The sequence below is a fragment of the Lygodium microphyllum genome, chromosome 8 (assembly GCF_053477565.2).
Source record: "Lygodium microphyllum isolate KBCC chromosome 8, Lygodium_microphyllum_v1.1.10, whole genome shotgun sequence".
In the NCBI taxonomy this organism is placed as follows: domain Eukaryota; kingdom Viridiplantae; phylum Streptophyta; class Polypodiopsida; order Schizaeales; family Lygodiaceae; genus Lygodium; species Lygodium microphyllum.
Window position 1 is genome coordinate 105,969,720 of NC_141142.1, and position 23,766 is coordinate 105,993,485.

The 23,766-nt window shown below is 41.1% G+C and overlaps 1 protein-coding gene across 1 annotated transcript in view; it reads right to left on the reverse strand.

The window, feature by feature from the left end:
• Positions 1 to 474: 474 nt before the first annotated feature.
• The window catches only part of LOC148032695 (uncharacterized), a 30,937-nt gene continuing 7,645 nt past the window's right edge, over positions 475 to 23,766 (reverse strand). Inside the window, exons 2-3 of the mRNA XM_087683955.1 lie at positions 1,717 to 1,894; positions 475 to 647 (exon numbers count right to left, since the gene is read on the reverse strand). Of these exons, the coding sequence (XP_087540081.1) occupies positions 475 to 647; positions 1,717 to 1,894 (351 nt within the window). The remainder of the gene's footprint in view (positions 648 to 1,716; positions 1,895 to 23,766) is intronic.

Here is a 23,766-nt window from a genome sequence, read left to right on the forward strand (position 1 = left end):
CCAAAAATATCAGCAACCATCCATCAAAGCAAGCTCCTAAATGACCACCTACATCCTGGATCCACCTTCATGTTAAGTGTGGCATGCACAGTAGAAACAAGCATGAATATCCATGATTAGGAAAACATGTAGAAGTGAATAAACTAAGGTGGTGAACCAAAACCATCCATGAAAGACTTGCCTAGATGAAGTGCAAAGGACACATAGCCTATCCCATAAACAAGTTAACTTCTACATACAAGATCAAGTAACTACCTTTGAAACCAATGCAAAGCAAAACTCCAATGCCGGATACTTGCTGACTGATATCAAGCACGTGTTTTTTTAACACTAAAATGGCTTGGGAAACGTACAATAAGCTCTTTCTAACACAAAAGTACCTAGCTTGTACTCATTGTGCTTGTCACAAATTAAACATTATTTGCTAAAACTTCTAAACTAAATTTACCTTCATCTTACTTTCTTTAAGATCTTTCATCCACACAAAGTTAAAACTGTGAGCATCCTTTGAAATTCATAAGGGAAGTTATGGATAATGCATGTTAGTACCCGAGCCATATTGAATGATGTAAACCGTGAGAATGCCTTTGTCAAGACTTCGTCATTTACTTCATTCCCCAAGTCTCCACAAAATAAGCGATAATCATCTACAAGACAACCCACTTCTCAGCAACACAGAAAGTTTGAGGCACTAAGAACTTGGCATGGCGAAGGAAAAAAGAATACACTATAAGAAGGACATCAGAAAAGCGAGAGAGCCGAAGCCCAGCAAAAGAGAAACACTAAATATTTGGGAATTCTTCACTGCTGCAAAGTTTATCCAGAACATAACAAGTAGTCAAGCCCCAAAGAGATGTTCAAGTTACTTGCAAACATGACCACCAGATTGTGAAGATTTTCTGGAAGGTAAGAAAATATGAAAAGCAGATATAGGAGCTGACAGGCTAAGATTTGTAACATTACTTCTTAGGCATTGAATTTCTGTTGCAAAAGAAACTACTGAATGAGGCTCAGGGAAAATATAGTACATCGGCCAAACCAATGAACACAAATATTACACATTGTTCAGGAGAACACTATCCTGTTGGTGCTACCATGTACAGGAGATAGAGTTGTTCGCTCATGTACCTTGCCAAATTCCACTACCTGTTCCATTTGTTGACTTACTGTGAGTCATCTATTGCAAAGGTTGACTCCTAATGAGCACAGCAAGCAATACCACATTATTGCTAAGATAGATAGCAAATGTCTTCTTGATATAGACACTTAAACTTGCCAATAGGGGCCCTTTACATTTGCTTGAATCTTTTCTGAAAAATAGAATCTAGCAGTGTAAACAACTCGCGTCCTTCTGAAGTCCCAGAGAGACATTAAGCAGCACATCAGATTCATTATATACTTCATTTCATCTCCCTAATGTTGCAGCATTTACATACTTGTCAGTAAGCAAAAATTAGATGAAACTTGGCTTTTCCTAATGTTGCATGAGGAAAAGTTTATGCCGGATTTGCAAGGCCTACACAAAACTTTGAACAAGCTGAGATAGTACATTTACAAAAGACAGTCGTGCAGTCATTGAGCATATATCCAACAGAGAACCATTCTATCACTTACCACAGACAGTCGTGCAGTCATTGAGCATATACCCAACAGAGAACCATTCTATCACTTGCATGTAAAGGTGAAGTGCAAAGACACAATACTACTACTACTTACTTTCAGGCCAATCAGCAAGGGTGGGGTCTTCCCAAGTCTGTCCTGCTGCCTTTCGAGGTATGGCTTTTTTCTTGGCCTCTGCCTTATGTTCATTATCTCCACTTGCAAGCGCTGCTTTCACACTTTCAATAGCTTCAGGTGTGATCGTTTGTGCATCCTTTTGAAATAACTGCTGGGCCTGCAAGTCCACATACAAAATGAACAAACTTCTTACACTGACTGTACACTTAAAAATAATACACCTCATACTAACCAGAAAGCAAATGCGGACTCTTTGACTATTGACTAAGTACAACAATTTATAGGTGCAAGCCAGGATAAGCAAGAAGAAAGTTAGGAGTTACAATCAAGTGCAGATGTCTGCCAATACAAATGATATACTATTTGATAGAGCTCGGTAGAGAAAGAGCAAAGAGAACAAATCATAGCACGCTATCAAGTCAACAAGCATTATTTGTGAACTTCAAACTATGATAGCAACGTGCACACCCCTGAGTGGTCAGCATACTCAGTGGGAGGAGGGCAGCATTAGATGAAGATCAAGACGAAGATTTGAAGCAGCTAAGATCCTGCTGAGCTCTCCAAGTGGGTGCATGCCTAGACAAAGTCTGAGCAGGGAAAGGGTTTGAGTGAAGTCCCCTTTTTGGGATCTGAAACTTAAAAGTAAATCTGGAAGAGCTAAGATGGAAAAGACAGAGAGATACTGGCCATTTCAGAGATCTGAGACTGATGTATATCAGACTGAAAAGACTGACTGTAACCCACTGAGGGGTCCATGTGCTGCCATGACACATGCACTACCTCAGGAATACATCTCATTGGATGAATCCAGGAGCAGGCAACCATTATGCAGGTAGGTAGATCCCAAATTAGACTGAAGGATCCATCGTCCAAGATAGCTTATTTGGGTCTAAAGAGGTTATGGTTAAATGGAGAAAATATAGTTGCTCACAAACAGTTATCACACTAGCTATTTTCACAACCAATCTTTGGGAGAGCTGGGAGGCAGCCATGGTGTCACATCCTTGAACATCCAAGAGGACACCTGCAATATTCGACACTAACCAATGACTATTAGGTTGCTGCTTGTGAATGTGTCCTGATTGTAGGGTTTAAAGAAATGCCCTGACACAGAAACAAAAACAGAAACCGTACGACAAAGCATAGACTGATAAAAGAACACAGCTAGGGTTAGGGTAACTCGTTCTTCCCCGCAAACCCTATTGTCTCGCTGGTACGTCATCTTTTGACACTCGGCACCACACAAAGTCCAACATTCCTCCTATGCATTGCATGTTTTCATCATCTTTGTACTAGGGCGCTTGGGCAAGTGAACAATTTTCCCACAAGGGACACTATCCAAGTGGCACGTGTTGCATGAGCATTCTTCAGCATGTAGCATTGTATCTCCATCTCACTCTTCTCTTGTTCCCCTTTTTGGACCTAAGAGGGGGTGTTGAGAAACCCTTCACCCGCAGTTTGCGTTTTTTGCATTTCTGTGTTTTGCGTTTAGGATTTGCAACCCCAAAAAGGAGCGCCATCCTAGATTGACTATGCCTATTTATAGGCCACTCTCATTCATTCCTCACGGCTTATTCATTCAGTCCATCACCTCTTCTCTCCAGTCTCTCCACTGCCCTCACACCCCTTCAAAAGGACATTACGGTTCGTGGTTTGTGGCTGTCGTCATCATCTTCCTTGTGCTACGGCACCCTTGTTTCCTTGTATCACATTCACTCCATGATTCAGATCTTCATCATTCCATTCATCAGAGTTTCTTCTCTCTTCTCTTCTCTTCTCCATGTTTGCGGAGTTCACTCCATGTTCCTCCTTGCAAACCCTACTGTCTCGCTAGTACGTAATCTTTTGACAAATGGTCTAGTCACACTAACTAAGATCAAAACACAAGATAAACCTGCAAATGTTCTCACTAAAAGTCTCACAAAGGCTCAACATGAGCATTGCATTCGGCTAGTGGGAGTTGATTAAAGGATTCCTTAGGACCTAAGTGGAAGGTTGTTTGGGTGTAAAGGCCCTTACGCTACTCCTGTGTATATATTTATTTACACATGTACACACCCTTGCATGTGTAAGTGTACAGTACCCTAAGTATAAATACATTCTTTTATTCTTTGTGTGTACCACACTGGTACACACCCATCTCTCGACTCTCCACTCCCTCTCTCTCCACTACACTACTAAATACACCTCAATTTACGCACACACTACCTGAGTTCTTCCTCTCGCACCCTTCATCCTCAAAGTCGATTCCTTGTTGTTGGACATAGCCCTTGGCAACAAGGCAGGCTTTGTACCTATCAATAAAACCATCCGACTTTCTTTTAATTTTATAAATCCATTTGATACCAATGGCACGCTCGCCATGAGGCAAGTCACATTAGCTCCCAAGTGTCATTTTGATGGATGGAAATTGGAATCAATCTCTCCCTTCATTGCTTCCACCCAACGATCATCAAGAAAGCATCTTTATAACATAGAGGTTATTCATTGCATGTTGTAGCTACCAATGCAAATGCAAGAAGATTACCTTGATCCTTGCGAGCAGAGGCTCATGTGCCGGCAGCCAAAGGAAGAGGCTGTTTGCTGTCCTAAAGAGTGTCTAGCAGCCAATGAGGGACTCTTTTAGGCTGCTGAATTTCAGCCCTTGTATGCTCCAATTGATCTAAAATAGGGGGCTCCTTTGAAGACAAGGTGTCATGATGCTGTTGTGGCTGTAAATCAGGCTGAATAGACTCTTGTAATGTATCTGTAGATGGTGGAAATGAAGGCTGAGAAGAAGGATCAGCCATGGAACCATTATGAAAAAGTGGTAGTAAGCTGTCAAAGATATCTAAAGCATCAACAATAGGCTGTTTTTGACAGTCCAGCAAGGGGTGAGAAGTATTTTCAGCAAAGATAACATCTCTGCTGACAATAACCTTACTTGTAGAGGGTTGATAAAGACAATACCCTTTACTTTCAGGACTATATCCAATAAATATGCAATGAATAGCCTTATCATCCAGCTTATGCCATTTATGAGAAGGCACATGAGCATACACCAATGATCCGAAAGTCCTCACATAAGAGAGAGAGAAGGCTTGGAGCCACTCCACGCCTCATAAGAAGTGATGGTGTGTAAAGCTCTTGTGGGACACCTATTCAAAATATAAGCGGCACATAGAATAGCATCGAACCAAAAGGAATTAGGTAAATTCTTACTCTTCAGCATGCATATTGCCATCTCCATGAGTGACCTATTCTTCCGCTCCGCTACTCCATTTTGTTGTGGAGAGTAAGGAACAGTGCATTGATGATGAATTCCTCGAGATGCAATACACTCTGAAAACTATTTGGAAAGATATTCACCCCTCCTATCAATGCAAAGGTTCCAAATGTGAAAGCCGCTTCGGTTTTCACCATAGCAATAAATGTCTTGAAGTAAGAGAAGACTTCAAACTTAGATTGCAGCCCATATATCACGATTCATCACCTATGAAGGTGACAAAATATAAAAATCCACCAATGGATTTGGTCCACATAGGACCACAAACATCACTATGAAGAAGATGCAAAATAGATAGCGAATGAACATGAAAATCCTTAGGAAAGGAGAATCAATGCATCTTACCTAGTAAACAACCTTCACAAATGTGATTTGATGGCAAGTGAATTTTTGGAAAATCTTTGACCATATCCTTCACCAATGCTTGATAGTTTATGTGACCAAGCCTCCGATGCCATAAATGTGTATCATGAAAAGACACTGACAATAGAATTTTCAGCAAGTTGTTGATCGTAAGTATCAAGACGATAGAGACCTTTAGTGAGGTGCATATCAAAACAATGGAAGAATAAATCTGATCGTCATATACCAGACATCGGGGGCCATCAAAAATGACGCGAAACTCGGAAGTAGCACTGGCTGAGATGGAAATAAGATTCTAGGTATAATCCTTAAACTGAGAATAGTTCACGGTCTCATATATAAGAGCAAGACCGGAATCCTTCTCTGACACAATGCGCTTACAACATCAAGTGATGTCGTGCCTTGTCTTCCAACAATAATTACAACTCTTAGCTTTGTTGACTAGATCCTTGGAGGGATTGGAAGAGGATGGACCAGCATGGAAGGGTGTCTTTGATGTAGAAGGGGTGGAGGAAGAAGGATGACCAGCATGAAAGTTTGTTGTTTTTTTACCAGCAACCTTGTTTTTTAGCTTGGGTTTGGGTTTTCCACAATGATGGGTGGAAAAAGTATATCCGGTTGCCATGGAAGCATTGCAGTTGAGACGGCTTTGCTCCTCCTATAACAAAAGAGACACAAGCTGGTCAAAGTTGTAGGTAACTTGGTTGCCCATAGTTACCAACCGCAAGGTAGTAGCAAAACTTGATATGACTCTAATAGACCACTAAGAGTGATCAAAACAAGTTGGTTATCGAAAACTTCTTCATCGATATTTAATAATTGCTCAATAAGATCTTTTATGTCAGTGAGATAGGCATTCATTATGCCCTCCTCCTTCCATACGAACATCTTCCAATTGCTTACGTAGGTAAGCAACGCGTGCATCATTGCGCACTTGATATAATGATGCAAGCTTATCTCATGCTTCCGTGGATGTCTTGCATGATCGAATGTGTGGAATAATGGCTCTCTTTATGGATAAAGCAATTAGGGCATGCGCTTGGGCGTCATGGCCATCCCATTGAATCTGATCTTGAGTGGGAGGCATTACCAAAGAAGAAGAGGATTCAGCATCATGAGAGCCACCTCAAGATGTGGAAGCATGAGGTGGTGCCGGTGTTGGAGAGACCAGGCTTTGGTCAGTGCCGTTGGCAATATGCCATAGATTCTTCACGACAAAAACATGTCGCATCATGTAAGCCCACATTGGGTAATTGGTGCCATTGAACTTGTCATCGGAGCCAAGCATGCCCAACAAATCATTATTATTGCTGGCCATGAGTGATGATCAGCAATAAAATAATATTTTGCAAGTGAAAAGAGAGAAAATAGATGCCCGAACAATAATAAATCACTAATAGAAGATATGTTGCCTGCTTTAATGAAGTTGAATAATATAAAGAATAATAATTTCTATTGCTGTTTTGCCTGCCAAGGAGAGAAAATATGCCGAAAATAATTAATTTCAAAAATAAACATTACCCGATTAAGGCATTGATCTGAAATATGCTGAAATAAGATATTAACGGCTGGAAATGCTGCAATAATGTGGACAGCAGCTGAATATAGTGAAAATTTGCTCAATAATACGCCAAAATGATCAAATTTGTCTTAACTGTTGGGAAAGAACAGGGCCAACAGCCAAATAATATAATTTTGGAGCACGTCGAGGGCCAAGAAAATGAATTGAGGCAAAAGCCCCAAATTTTGGGCGCCTCGGTGGTGGAATTGGGCAAAAGCCCAAAAATTTACTTGAAAAATGAAGAGAATTTGAAAAAATTGGGTAAACTTTTACCCAAATATTGTCGTATTCCATGCTAGAAGGTGAATTGAACCTCAATATTGATGAAATTTAATGAATTTCAGAAAAGCCCCAAATTTTCCGAAGAAATTGGGGTAAAATTGGGCTTGAATGTTGAAAAGGCCCAAATTTTATCCGGAAATTGAAGAGAATTTTGATTATTTTTGTAAAATTTTTACTTGAAAGATGCCAAATGTCACGCCCGGTGATGAATTTTGCCTCAATTTCAATGAAGAATGCCAAATTCTTTAAAAGCCCCAAATTAGGCAGCAAAATTGGGGTGAAATTCAATCAATTTGTTGAAAAGCCCCAAATTCAATGATGACCAATCCCAAATTTCTTTCAATTTGATAAAGAATCTAATGAAATTGATGGAGAATGCCTGAATTTTGTTGAAAATTTGAACCAAATTGGGTAAGTGTAGTGAAAACCCCCAAATTTGGCCCAATTCGAGCTTAGATGAGGCAATAGGCAGAAATAGGGGCTTGGTGGAGAATAACAAATGAATTGTTTTTTAATGTTTTTGATTTTGACTCTATCGAGAACAAGGCAGCAAAATATCGTGATGACATGGCAGCTTGTCGGCAGGGCCCAAGGAACAAGGTGCAGGTTGTCGGTTCACGTGTCGTCGGACAGCAGGCAGCTGTGTGACTCATTGGCAGGAAAGGCAGCAACTTGTCGATAGGTAAAAGGCGGTCGCAAGCAGCACTTGAGATGATGGACAAGCGGCAATTAACAGCAGTTCCAAGCAGTGGCGTGGCAATTACTGCACTCAGTTCAGCTGGCGTTATTTGGATGCCACCCAATGTGCGAACTGGAGGCAACAATGGCGGCTAGATTGCAGGTGCGTGAGGATTCTGCAAGAGCACTAGCGGAGAATGGAGATACTCGAGCCTTTAAGGGCGGTGAGTCAAGTTTCGTCAATTCAACGAAGATGGCGGCACAAAGTGTGCAATTGCCAATCAAACTTGAGCCGACGCAGGGACCAATGGCTCATGGGGCAGCCAGCCAAGTTAGGGCTCAATGGCAATGGCTGGTGGCAAATGATCGCAAGCGATGGTGAGCACAATGAAGGAACCTAGCTCTAATACCACTGTTGGCCTAGGCGTGTAGTAATTGAGCGATTAACTTAATGGAAATGAATGAGAATGAAAGAATTAATTGATGCACAACAACACTCAACCATGAATAAGAAGTAATGAATTAATGAGAGAGAAAGAGTACAACGCTCTTGGTGATCACACTAAATAATGCCACACTCCTGTAAAATTGAGGCACAAAGTATCTTTAAATAATAAAATATGAAACCCTAATGGCTTAACCGTCATAGGAAACCCTAAAATAAACCCTAACCGTCACTTAGTGCTACGACACTAGGGGCAACATCTGCATTCAATGACAAATTAACTACCTAGGGAGCTTGGATCATGGATCAAAGGGCATCAATGCGTAGCCCATGAGATGACCTACAATCCTATGGTAAACAACGCAACAAACATGTTGGCAAAGCACTTGTCTCAAGCTTCCATGCTTCATCGTATGCGCATCATAGGCCTTCAACCATTCCTAGGGCCTAAGAGGAGCAATTAGCATTTCTTGTATTCATACTAGCCATCTCCAAGTTGTGAGCTTCCATCAAAGTCTGCCAAAGATGGAGGAGCTCTAACTACCTTCAAGGCTGTCAATAACATTTATTGCAAGGCAGCAGCATCAAGAGCTGCAATTCAGCAGCCTAAAAGAGTCCCTCGTTGGCTGTTAGACACTCTTCAAGACAGCAAACAGCCTCTTCCTATGGCTGCCCGCCCACGAGCCTCTGCTCACAAGGATCAATGTAATCTTCTTACATGTGCATTGGTGGCTACAACATGCAATGAAGAACCTCAAAGATGCTTTTTCAAACGATCGTTGGGTGGAAGCAATGAAGATAGATTGATTTCATCGATCTAAATGACACTTGGGAGCTATGTGACTTGCCTCACAACAAGCGTACCATAGGTACCAAATGGGTTTATAAAATTAAAATAAAGTCAAATGGTTCTATTGATAGGTACAAAGCCTGCCTTGTTTTGCCAAGGGCTATGCCCAACAACAAGGAATTGACTTTGAGGAGACTTTTGCCCCTACCTCTCACATTACTACCATCAAGAGTATTATTGCCCTCGCTACAAAATTTCATTGGGAGGTGCATCAGCTAGACATCAAGACAGCATTTCCCCATGGATATCTCATTGAAGAGGTATATGTTTCTAAGCCTCTAGGATTTGCACTTAAAGGCTCTCAGCACAAAGTCTGTCATCTCAAGAAGGCTTTGTATGGCTTAAAGCAAGCTCCACAGGCTTGGTACACCCACATACATTCTCATCTATTGCATCTTGGATTTCACAAAAGCCCTACCGAGGCTACTCTTTACATTCGACATCAAGGATCTGATTTTATTATTCTTGTGCTTTACGTTGATGGCATGCTTGTCACTGGGACCAATGCTGGTCAAATTGCAACATTTAAGGCTAATTTACAGCAAACATTTGCCATGACAGATCTTGGTCTACTTCACTATTATTTGGGTATCCAATTTGCCACCATCGAGAGGGGGGCATCATTATGAGACAATCCAAGTATATTGGACAACTTCTTCAACGTTCAACGTTTTCAATTTGAGGATTGTAAGCCCGTGTCTACTCCCTTGGAGCCTAGTTTTAGATTCACTTCTGATAATGATAGTGGATCCTTTGATGCTATCTTATATCAGCAAGCTATTGAATGCTTGATTTATCTATGTCACAAGAGGCCCAATCTTTAGTTTGTTGTGTCCCAATTGAGTAGATATATGCACAGCCCTTCAGTACTTCATTGGCAAGCAGCGAAGCGTGTCTTTCGATATCTTAAAGACACACACGATCTTGGCCTTTTCTACAAGGCCAATTCTTCACTCTCTTTGCATGGATATTCTGACAGTGATTGGGCTAGATGTTCAAATTCTCGTCTCTCATAGTGGCAACTATTGCTTCTTGGGTACATCTTTGTTTCTTAGTTCAACAAGATACAAACTACAGTTGTTACTTCCAGTTGTGAAGCTAAGTACAAAGCAGCATTCACAGCCACAGTGGAGTGTGTTTGGCTCCGCACGTTACTTGCAAATCTTCATGTGCACCAAATGGCACCTACACTTATCTACACTGACAGCCAAAGTGATTTGGTTGGAAGGTGAAAGACAGCTATCGAGGGAGTGGACCGCAGTCCTCTAATGCAATCCGAGAAGTGGAAGATGATCAGCAGCTATCAAGAACTGCAGTCCTTTAATGTCGAGAAGTGACCTTGGCAGAAAAATACAAATCCTAGAGTGCCGGAGCTATCAAACTCAAGGAGGGCAGCCCAGATGATGTTGATGATGAAGGATGAACCTGGCTGCAAAAACGCAGGTCCCAACAGCCTGTATGATAGACAAGTGACGCCAAGTGATGGAGGAGAAGCCACGCTGCAAAAACGTAGGTCCCAAGAGCCCTTATGATAGACGAGTGATGCCAAGTGATAGAGGAGGAGCTAGGCTACAAAAATACACGTCCCATCAGCCCCTATGATGGACGAGTGATGAAATCATTAACGCTTGATGATGGAGACCGTCACCAAAGGCTAGGATGCTGACGTCAACCTAGAGATGATGATGTCAAGCAAGGAGAAGGCCTCCAACCTAAAAAAGGCATGTAAAGATCGAGCCTCATGAAAAAGGAAGCCAACGCTAAGTAGATGATGGTAATGCCAAGTGAAAGATACTCCAAACGCAAGGCTTGATGCTGGAACAAGGCGTCTAAAGTAAAAGAGAAAGGTTGAAGGCAGCCACAAGCCACGAACCGCAATGTCTTGAAGGGGTGTGAGGGCAATGAAAGGGGCTAGCAAGAGAAGGAAAGTGGTGGTGATGACCGAAGAAAATGGTGAAGAATGACTGAAGAGTAGTGGGGTGGTGAAGAATGAATGAAGTGACTGCCTATTTATAGACATAAGCTGTCTAGGGTGGCGCACCACTATGTGGGTACCCACTAAAAAAGTGGCCAAAATGTGGACACCAATCCTTTTTTAGGCTATTAGTGTGAAACCCTAAATGAATTGTGTGAACTGAAGAAGTGGTTTCTCAACAACCCAATGTTCCATGCCCGCACAAAGCATATAGAAATTCATTACCATTATGTTAGTGAGCGGATGTCAACTAGAGAAATAGAGTTGTCTTATGTATCCATTTAAGACAACTTGGAAGATCTTTTCACGAAGGCTTTTCCTCAACCAAAGTTCCAGGCTTTTCGGCAAGCCTTGAACTTGATTCCATTTGTTCCATGATCTATCATACTCTATATTGTCATAGGTTGCTATATTCACTTAGATGAACTTGTACAACCATGACCTTATATTTTCTTTCATTTTCTAAGATTTTGCTATTTTCCCTAGATCAGTCCACCCATTTCATGGAGGGTTTGTAGGCCATCTTGTGGGCTATGCGTTGCATTAAATGTAGTCATTGCCCCTAGTATCCATGCACTAAGTGACACTAGGGTTAGGGTTTATTTGAGTGTCTCCTATGACAGTTAAGCTATTAGGGTTTCATATTTTATTCCTTTAAGACACTTCATGCCTCATTTTGCAGAAGTGTTGCATTATTCAATGTGATCGCCTAGAGCGTTGTACTCTCTCTCTCTCATTAATTCATTACTTCTTATTCGTGATCTAGTATTGTTGTGCATCGATTAATTCTTTCATTCTCATTCATTTTCCATTAAATAAATCACACAATTACTCCATGCCTATGCCAACAAAACTAGTCCCTTTGGTCATGAAAAATGGCATGTATCCTATATATGTTTGACCTATGGGACTTCATCACCACTCCCGCCCATTGTCTTTTGGTGGACCCCACATTGGTTCTACTCTTTATTAAGCAACCCATTTGGATAGGCTAAATTCTCAAGCCCATCCTCTCTCTTCATGTGCTGCCATGATGTACTCCTTGTGCATGCCAAAAGAATTTGCTCCTATTAGCAGTCTAGTCGAGTGAGTCTAGGCATGTGGTTTAGTGGGCTGGGTATTATAGACATTTTAGGCATTTTTTGTTGTCATTATTATAGTGATTTATGGCATTTATGGCTGGCCTACCAGCATTTATTGCTGGCTGGCCTGATGAATCATTTGCACTACTTTCTACCTATGATATGGCTCCCTCTTCCTAAGTCTGATTATTTATCACTTGCAGATTCCAAATCTTGTTTGGTATATGGATTCCATTTCTCGAGCATATCTCGAGCATATCTATGAGTTCTCCCTTTGCAGTGTTCTTTTGTTTTCTTCTAATTTCTCTTTTTTCTTTTGTTGTGGAGTCTATTACTATCACAACTCTATAGAAACAGAATTTGTATCCTTTTTCATTAATTTGTCTATATAATGATTTATTAAATTTATTTCCTTTGCACTAATTAGATATAAAGAAAAGTACATTGGAGCTGGCAAATGATGAGTGGTCACAGGTTATGGTGGACCCACGCGGTGGGTTAGAGAAAAGATAGTTCACACTTCCACCTATATGGCCCGATTAGGTGCCTGTGACCAGAACTCACGCATATCAGGGTTAGACTCACACACAGAAAAGATTGATGCCTTGAAGTGTGGGCTAGATCCACCAGAACAGACAATTACAATCAACAAGATGGCATGATCATGAAATGCTTGTATAATGTGCATGTGTGGACTGAAAGTTTGAAATGCACATTTCTTTGCATAGGAAAGTCACATGAATATTTTGATACCGTTTTTGCCATGTACACGAAAAAAGCTTTCAAATGACACTCATATTGGGGGGGGGGAGGGGTCCCTAAATTTTAGGAGATCCCTAAATTTTAAGAGTCTCGAATTAGCCTAAAAATGCTAGTCCTCAAAAATAGGGATGTCATTCTAAAAATAGTAAGTTCTGTACTCTGACTGTGCTTACTAAATTTGGTTGTTTCTATTCTTGACAGTATTCAGCCCAAAAAGGAAGGCCATAGAGATGTGACAAGTGGTGGGACACTTGGAAACTTGTCTTGTGCTACTCCACTTTCCCCTTTTGTACTAGCTCTTCCCTCTCCTATAAATAAAAGCTCGTTTTTCTTCATTCAGCATCATTTTTCTTTGTTGTAAACTGATGCACAGCACCCACAAATAGCCAGAAACTGGCCCCATCCATCCCCCCCCCACTTCTCCATTATCAAATTTTTCCATAGTGGCTGGACACTTATCTTGTGCTACTCCACTTTCCCCTTTTGTACTAGCTCTTCCCTCTCCTATAAATAAGAGCTCATTTTTCTTCATTCAACATCATTTTTCTTTGTTGTAAACTAATGCACAGCACCCACAGATAGCCAGAAACTGGCCCCATCCATCCCCATCATCATCCCCCACTTCTCCATTATCAAATTCCTCCATATTCCCTCTTCTATCACTGCTGTTTTACAAGACAGCAAGCCTGTAAATTCATTACAGCACCTCCTTCTCAAGCTATTTCTTCCATTTTAGCAACAAGAAGCAAGCCCTATCCATGTACTACTGTTCAACGATGGAGAAAGGCTGATTTCCCCTCTTTCTTCTCATACTGTAAAGAAATCAGTTCTTATCATTGCATAATAGACAATGCATGTGTATTTGTACATCTTTGCATGATCTTGTGAGAGTGAGAATTACTTCTCCTCACTCTCAAGTTGATTGTAACTGAGCTCTTCCCTAAGGGACTTGGGTTGAGCAGAAATACATTCCTTCGGGGGGGGGGGGGGGGGTTGCCCATCTTCAACCCTCAATCTTGTCTCCATTACTTTTACATTTTCATGGCTGTAATTTTGTGAGTAATTTTCATTTTCAGCTTTAAGTGTTCTCTTTTATATTAAATCTCGAAAACAAGCGAATATCATAATTGTTAAGCATACTACGTTGTTTGGGGTGTTTACAGTGGTATCAGAGCTTTGGCTCGGTCCTCACCCCAACACTGGTAGTGCTTCCAATTATAAGTTTGTTTGTTTTCAACCCTTGCATTGAGTGCTTGAGCATATTTTTTCTTAAGAGTCTCAATGGATCAGTCTAGTGCTATCCTTCAAGCCATTCAAAGTCTTAGAGAGGAGAATCAACAAATTCGTGACCAACTTCTCAAACTAGAAAAAGTTGAGAATCCCAAAGAATTCAAGGAAAGAAGCCCATCTGCTTCAAGGAGACAAAGCCATACCAATGAAAGGAGCCGATCAAGAAGTCCAACTACTTCTAAGAGGCAGTTCCATTCTACTTCAAGACAAAGAAAGAGATCACGTCGAAGCTCATCCTCTTCTTCAAAGTCATCTGGCGCCTACTCTGATGGACCCTCTTCTAGTGACGAAGAGTCACACCCTTCTCGTGGAAGACCTTATCATCGTCAAAGGCGTCGACATTCTTCACCCTCGTCTCCATCTTCATCCCCATCAAGCACTTCATCATCTTCAACCTCAAGATCCGGGCATGGACGAAGGCATAAGAAGAAGAAGAAGACTAAGTCACTATCTCAACTTAAAAAGAAGATCAAGTTCAGTATGTATGATGGTTCCCGAAATCCTGATCTTCTTCTGAAGTTTATTCTTCAATTTCAAATTTTGTATGGTCGTGACAAGTATAAAGAAAAAGAAAAGATTAAGTTTGTAGCTTTACATTTAACTGACTTAGCCCATACTTGGTGGACGGGTTTGGAATATGATCATGCTGCCCCAAAATCATGGCAGTCCTTTGTTCGAATGATACAAAGCCAATTTCTTCCTATTCATTTCAAAAGAGATGTAAAAATGGAATGTGATCGGCTTTGACAAAGGAAAAATGAGTCACTTGGTGACTATACCAAGAGATTTTGGGAGCTACTTTTGAAGGTCCAACATTTCAAGAAGATCAACAGTTCGGAAAAGCTTAGGAAGTTTCAAGGAGATTTGCATTTTAAACTTCGTACTGCTCTTAATCATTATCATTGTTCTAATCTCAGGGAACTCATTGACCATGCTGAGACATGGGAAATGGAGCACAATGGCAACAAATCATTCCAAAAGAATGATAAGAAGAGAGTAGCTGATGATGAGGAGTATTCAGCCCCAAATGAAGGACAAAAACAGCGGCAAAAGCAGCCATCAAATCAAAAGAAGATGAAGTCCTATGCACCTCCTAATGCTCCTCAATTTCGCTCCAATTTATACCCACAAGCAAAGCAACTTTCCGAAGAAGAAAAGCAACGCTTTATGAAAGAAGGGAAGTGCTTTAAATGTGAACAAACAGGCCACATAGCGAAGCAATGTCCAAACAAGGGACAAAGCAAGGTTTCTAACAATAAGCCTAAGTCGCCAATGAAAATCAATGCTATCAGTGATGTAGTTGCAAACACAACTCACACTCCAGAGACGCGCAAATTATTAAAAGCTTGGGGACAGTTGCAAGGTAAGCAAGCACTATTCTTGATAGATCTTGGGGCGAATGAAAATATCATTTCCTTGCAATTAGCTAAAGAGCTTGGATTAAAGAATGAAGAGATAGACACTCCGGCAAAAGTTCGCCAAGCTTTAAATGCTGATGAAGGTGACACAGTGAAGACTGTGACACCCTACATTAGCAAGCTCAAGTTTCAAATTCAAGGCTACAGTGACGAAGATACCTTCTGTATCGGAGACCTTAATGGTTGCGATGTGATTCTTGGCATGCCCTGGAATCATAGAGTAGATTCAACCATCTTCTCTCAGAAAAAGAAGGTAGAACTCACCAACAAAGGCAAGAAGTACGAGATCCAAGCTGGAGTTTCTGGAGACACCATACCTATGGTAAGCCATATGCAAGTCTCTAGAGCAATTAAGGATTGTGTTCAATGTTGTTTGCTTTATGTCACTGATGTAAAAGATAATATGAATGCTGAAAACCAAGAGCGACTTCAGCTCTTGGAAAAGTATAAAGATTGTTTTTCGGAAGATCTTCCTTATCAGCTTCCCCCAAAAAGGCCAGAAGACCGTCATATTGATATTATCCCGGGCAGTTCTCCTCCTAATATAGCACCATACCGTGTAAGCCGTTCTCAACAAGAAAAAATCAGAAAGCAAGTCAAAGACCTACTCAACCGTGGGCTAATTAGGCCAAGTAGCTCACCATTTTGTTCACCGGTTCTTCTTGTTCCAAAAAAAAAAGATGGCACATTCAGGATGTGCATTGATTATCGAGCCCTCAACAAAATCACTGTGAAGAATCGGTTTCCTATTCCCAGAATTGACGACATTTTGGATCGTCTAGGAGGCTCAAAGGTTTTCAGCCGCATTGATCTAAAGAGTGGTTATCATCAAATTAGGGTAATACCACAAGATGTACACAAAATTGCTTTCCGCACTTCATACGGTCTTTATGAATTCTTGGTGGTTCCTTTCGGATTAACCAATGCACCAGCCACCTTTAATCGAATAATGGAGCGCATCTTTAGAGAGCATCGACAATATGTTGGTACTTTCTTTGATGATATTCTTGTCTTTAGCAAGAATAAAGAGGAGCATCATCAACACTTGGAAATTGTTCTACAATTACTTCAACAAAATCAACTCTTGGTAAATGGTAAAAAGAGTGAATTTTTCATGCATAAAATAAATTACCTTGGGCATGTCATCTCTTCTGAAGGGATTCAGATGGATCCTGAAAAGATCAGGATAATCCAAGAATGGCCTCATCTTCATGATGTACATGAGGTGCGATCGTTTCTTGACTTATGCTCTTATTACCGCCGCTTCATCAAGCATTTTGCACATATGGCTTCTCCACTTCATGACCTTACAAAGAAGAAGATCTCTTTCCAATGGAAGGAAAAAAAGAAGGCAGCCTTCACAAGGCTGAAAACAGCTCTTACTTCTGGACCTGTTCTTATCATTCCAGATCTGGTAAAACCATAAATCAAGAAGGCCATGTCGTAGCCTTTGAAAGCCGCCATCTAAATGATGTGAAGAAAAGGTATGACATTTATGGAAAGGAGCTCTTAGCAGTGGTTCATGCTTTAAAGATATGAAAACATTATCTTTTAGGCAATGAATTTCTTATTAAAACTGATCATCAAAGCTTGAAGTATTTCAAGACTCAAAAGCATTTGCAAGAGAAACATGCAAGATGAAAAAATTTCTTGTCTATGTTTCATTTTCAAATTATGTACACTCCAGGAAAACAAAATGTAGTTGCTGATGCACTTTCTAGAGTGCCTCGCATTGCAACTATTACAGTGGCTCATCATGAAGATTTTCAAACGATGAAGAATACTTATGATGAAGATACTGATTTTGCAGCAATTTGGTCAAATTTACAGCAAGGAGGTTCTCATCCAAATTATTCCATCAAAGACGGTTACTTTCTCATGAACAATCGCCTTTGTGTCACTCTACCTGTTCGACAAAAGGTGCTTAAAGAAAGTCATGAACCCCCTTATGCAAGGCATAGAGGGAGGGCAGCCACTCTAAGTGCAATTGAGCGCTACTTTTATTGGCCAACATTACGAAGAGATACACATAACTTCATTGAGGCTTGTCTGGTATGCCAAAAATCCAAGTATGATAGGCAGAAGATTCCAGGATTGTTGCAGCCTCTTCCAGTGCCCAAAGATCCATGGGAATCTATCACAATGGATTTCATCTCAGGTATTCCAAGAACACCTCAAGGTCATGATATGATTTGGGTCATAATTGATAAGCATACTACGTTGTTTGGGGCGTTTACAATTACAGCAGTCTTCTACGCTTCCATCACTGCACCCACTTCTAGCATGGTATCAAACATCCGCATTCAAGCTCCAAGTGCTGTTTTCTGCTGTGGACAGTCTGCCCCCACAATTTTCTGGTGCTGATCAGCATTCTTCTGTCTACTGCAGCCTGGGCAACCAATTTCTGGGTACCTTTTCCCTGTTTCAGGCTTCAATCGTCTGCATTTTAATGCTCCAGTCTGCATTTTGATCAATATTTTAATGCTAATCGACTGCATTTAATGCTCCTGCTGTCCTGCATTTTTATCATCTACATTTGCATTTTCAGAATTTCCTGCTCCTACAGGCTGGGCACAAGATGGTCATGTATGCTACTACAAGGCACTATTGATAGAGAATTGACCCTATTTTCAGGTTTGATTGACATCAGCATTAGGTTCTCTCCAAGGCACCTTGGTGGTAGTGGTTTGATCGCCCATTGCTAGGGTATCCATGGTTCTATTCTAGTGGTCTCTATTGTATGGACCATGATGAGTCATTATCATCGTATCATTGTATTGTATCAGATCACCCATGATTTGAGAGAGGGTGATAGTAGTCTAGTTAGCTCATGAATGAGTCTAGGCATGTGGTTTAGTGGGTTGGGTATAATAGATATTTTAGGCATTTTTTACTGTCACTATTACGGTGATTTATGGCATTTATGGCTGACCAACCAGCATTTATTGCTCACCAACCTGAAGCATTATTTGCATTATTTTATATCTATTTGTACAGCTGCCTCCTCCTCAGTTAGACTATTCATCACTTGTAGATTTCAATGCAGGCCTTGTTGGAAAAAGGGAACCAATGTCGGAGCCCACACAACCAACAACTCACTATTGTATGCAACTATCTCGTGTTTGGTGTATGGATTCCATTTCCTGAGCATATCTCCAAGTTCTCCCTTTGCAATATTCTTTTGTTTTCTTCTGTTCTCTCTTTTCGCTTATGTTGTGCAATCCGCCTCCAATTTGATAGCTTTGCAAAGAGACATTTAGACTCAATTGGCATCCCTTTATCAAGTATGTACTTTGCATGTTTGACCCTCAATATGAAGTTGCATTAGCTATTTATAGCTAATTCCCTAACTATGAAGGAATATCAACAAGATGGAACAAATTCAGGATGAGTTAGCCTCCAATGGCAAGAAGATATCATTCAAAGACATGGTTGTGACACTTGTATCAAATTTTCCTTCTCCAAAATATGGTGCTTTCTATACTAGCCTCCTCACCACCAAAGTTTGAGATGCTATCACAAGGAAGGAGCTCATGCCCATGATCTCAGAGCAAGATGTTCGCCATAAGGAAACCAATGTCAATGGAGACACGACCACCAAACATGCTTTTGCGGTTATGACATCTCAAGAGGGGCAATGTAAAGCAAAAGAAACGCAAGAAATTGAGGAAAAAGTAAGAAAAGGAGAAGAATGAGAAGTTTTAAGGATAATTCGAAGTATCTACACTACAGGAGGACAACACATCCAATCAACAAGAGTAGAAACTTAGGAGTATCCCCATCTTTGGCCTAGAGCAAAGGATGGAGTAAGGACTCAAGGACTGCACTGGCTCTTGGCTTGTGCATAGCGATGTGTCCTCTCATATGCTTCACCATCAAGATTGAATCTAAGATTTCCATAACAAAGGGGGCAACATCACCATTGGTAACAATTCATTTGTGCCTCCTAGTCATTTCTTGACATGGTATCAAAGCATGTCCATCATTTCTAAACACGGTATCAAAGGCAAAGGTGCTTAAAGAGCCACAAAGATCCTCTACATCCGAGAAGGTAAAGACAGGTTGTGGGTTCTTGACATCATCTTCTAATTTCCCTCTTATTTCCATTGCATCATCAAGAGATACCCTTCTCTTCTTCTCTCCCACCCTACCCTTTTCTAGGTTGGCACAACGGTACCATGGCTTCACCCATGACAAATGGAAATTCTACTAGGTGCTCCTACTGCCGCAAGAACGGTCATACCATCGAAGATTGTCGCATTCGACCTTTGCTCCCCACAGCACCAGAGAGTGTGCGTCTAGCACCCGGTACTCCGTGTGACACATCCCCCTTCTAGACCACAGAGCTTATTCTACATCAGCTATCAAGAGTATTACACTCAAGGCAATAAGACACATCCAATGTGCTAAGTCCTTACAGACAACAGAAGGATCATCAAGGACCCCAACCTCCTGAAGACACCACAATGCACTACCGACATTTCCCTCCACCTATTTTCAGGTCCAATGGCTTTCACGGCCACAAACTCCAATCCTACAGTTCACTTCCCCAAGAGACCGTGATTGTTGGATACCGTCTTCTCGTCAATCCACTCCTTCAAGATACAAAAGCTATTAAACTCCTTCCTCTTCTTTAGCTCCACAATCCGCTCCACTAAGAAACAACAATTGTTGTTCAACCATGGCTTCGCAAGAGCTATCTATTTCCTCATCTCCATTCTCTTGCTCCACAGATAGCGACTCTGTTTGAGGGATTGAGGATATTCTATGTGATACCCCTTCCTCCACCCCCTCTTCTACTCAAGTTCGAGAGGCCATCTCTAGGAGCTACCTCACCTTTGTTTCATTGGAGCCCCAAATACCTTCTTCAACACCACTCCCAACATTTCCTTCACCTTTCCATATTTCGAAGAACGTTATCCATGAGTTTCTTGATTTCCTATATCTCTTCGAGGGCGATTCAACAGGGGATTCACAAGGAGCTCATCTTTCTTCTTCAGAGGGAAATCCCACTCCCTCAGCTTCAAAGGGAATCCCTACTCATCCTATGGTTCCTCACACACCCTTTACCATCTTGGAGTGGTTGGCATCTCCACACCATCTCACCCATTGATTTTTGACCCATTGATTTCCCTCCCCCTTTATTCCAAATGATATCCAAGATCTATATGTTTTTCCTAGTTCGGGGCTTTGGATGTTTCAACCATGGCTTGGTGGTTAGAATTGCATATATTCTCCAACATGGAGTAACTGAGCTTGTGGCTTCTCTCCTAAGGTTGAGTTTCAAAGTTGCCAAGGAGGTATTTCAACTTTGTGCAGCAGTTGATCTCAAAGTCCACTATTCCCACCTTCTATGAATCTCGAGTGTCAACTACTGCGTTATACTCTATTATTCAATCAGTTTCATGGGGCATCACCTGTAAAGGGAACTCTTGTTGCTTCTTCCCACAAGGGGCTGCAAAGGAAGGGCAAGAAATCTCCAAGTTCCAGTCAAACTCAAAATCAATCTGGTGAGACCCAAGAAAACACCTACTCTACTCTCAAACCCGATTAGCAAGATGTACCTAAGAAAAATAGGTATTGTTAACATTGTCCAAAGGCTGGTCATTTTGGTCACAAGTATCGATCAAAGGCTAGAGGCACACAGCCAAAACCCACATCCCAAACCTCTGCCCCTCAATCGGACAACCCCCAACGAGGGAGGCAAGGTAGTGGCGACTAATCTCAGGGATAGTGGAGAGGTCAAACCAAAACCAGCCTTCCTTCTCGGAGAGGGTGGTAAAACCTAATGAAGCACTTAATTATAGCAATTAATAAATGAGCATAAATTGAAATACACACATTACCTTATCAATCTTGGACAATAGACACTCGGTTGGCCCCAACATTGGTGCCCCTTTCAGTATTTATTTAACTTTAATTGCTAATGGATTCCCTCTTACTGAACAAATAATCATCAAGCAATTTGGGCCAATTGCCCCTTGATTTTCACCCAAGACTTGCACAAATGAAAACACCAACTGGCCAAATGTTGCCCCAATTCACAATGGATGGCCTAGCATTTGAAATCCCTGTCAATTCCACGAATTTCACGTGCTAATTTCAATGTATGATGCCTTTTCTTGTTGGCACGGGTCCCAAGGTGACTAGTAAACCCTAATTTCTGCAAAATTTTAGGGTTTATAGTAGAGATCCCTCTACTGTCCACCAAATTTGATTGAGATTTGCTCAAAATAGCTGAGAAATGCTGAGATCTCCTAAGAAGGGGTTGGAGAATATAAGAGAGAGCTAAGATGAGAGAGATCTAATTTTCTTTGCAAGAAAACCCTAAAATTTATTTGTTGTCTGCTCCAGCCTGCATTTAATGCAATCACCTATTGCCAAGCACCTCGAAAATATTGTCACCTAATCAACAATGTTGTTGTCTCCCCACTATCCCTTGCCTATTGAGGCTCCCAAATGGCTGTCTTTTAAAGCAAATTGTTGTTCTCTAATCAAAAAATGGACCAACAACTCCTCTCACTCTCTTAAGTTGTAAACTGATTGAATGGCTGAAACCCAACTCCCAAAAAACGTTTTCACATTTTGCATGGGCATTTTTGCCAAGTGGCAGTCTTCTAAACCCATTTTTCACCATTATCCAATCATTTAATTAGTTTTCAAAATTAAATAATCCTAATAATTAATTTCAGCCTTTCTCGCCCTACCCAACATTATATGTGCCCATCTATAATTAAATCTAGGCCGTTTGAACTTAGAGTGGTCACCAACCTTTGTTGACCCTTAGATAGACATTAATTAATTAATTAATGCTAATCCTAGTGTCACCACTGACACTTATTGGACAAATGACTCTCCTAGGGTCAAAACTGACACCAACTAATCCCCAAAGCCAAACTAGCATGACTTATCACAACTTTTGCCTTTGACACCCATTGCACCTTCGAGGTCCTTGGCCTAGTACCATGAAATAATTGCCATGTGTATCACATGTACTAAACAACCTTACATGTTGGATTAATAACTTAATCAAATGTTATCATCAAGATTAAAGCATCTCAAAATTTCATATCCCCATTACACTACCATATATCAATCATCATAGTCTCCAACATTCTCAACATCAAAGGGCTTGTCTGATCAGTCTGCCAAGGTCCACATTGTCTCCATAGAGACATTTGAGGTACAAGTCTCCAATATTCTCAACGCCAGAGGGTGTGTCTAACTAGTCTACAGAGACCCACCTCATCTCCATAGATACATTTGAGAATGCAAGTCTCGTTTACATCTGCAAGTTGCCTCTCGACAAGATAACTACAAAGGCCCACTCATCACATCCGAGTACTTCAGCTACTCCTTGGATTGTGAATAATTAAGCTACTCATCATATGATCCCCGTTTTGGACATTTTCCTCTCCGAATCCATTGCAGTCGGAATAGTCCATGCCGAGAACAACTCCTCCGTCAAGATTCAGATTCTCAATCACATCAATTTTACCATTAGTCAGGCCCCAAATGCACTACAATGGATGATGTGTACTATGTCTCCCAACTTGGGTGAACTTATTATCCATTCGGCAGCTCTGCCAAATGAGACAAGCAGTCTTCTTTACAACAACCACAGCTGAGGTCCTCAACTCTCAAATTGGTTTAGTAATTGCTCGCAGTAAGGCACAGCCTAGTGGCCTATACCACATGGCACAATTTCTTTCCAAGTCAATAGCTAATGGCTCTAAGTTCCATCACTTCTAGGCTTTAGCCATTGGACTGGGAGCCTACAAATATTGAGCATCTCTAGCATTTTCGCTCAGGACATCTCAGATACAACTCTCTTATGAGTTTGTTGCATCATCGATGGTTGAGGGCCTTCCATGCCTAAAGCTATCTGAAGATATCTACAAAGCATATCAACTCAAGAAATACTACTGTACTCCCTTTTCTTAGTAGTCCACACATAGAGCTAAGACTCCCCTCAGATTGATTCATATTGATCTTTGTGGACTGACGCCCACTGCCACCTTGAATGGCACGCTTTATTTCTTCTTTATTGTGGACGAT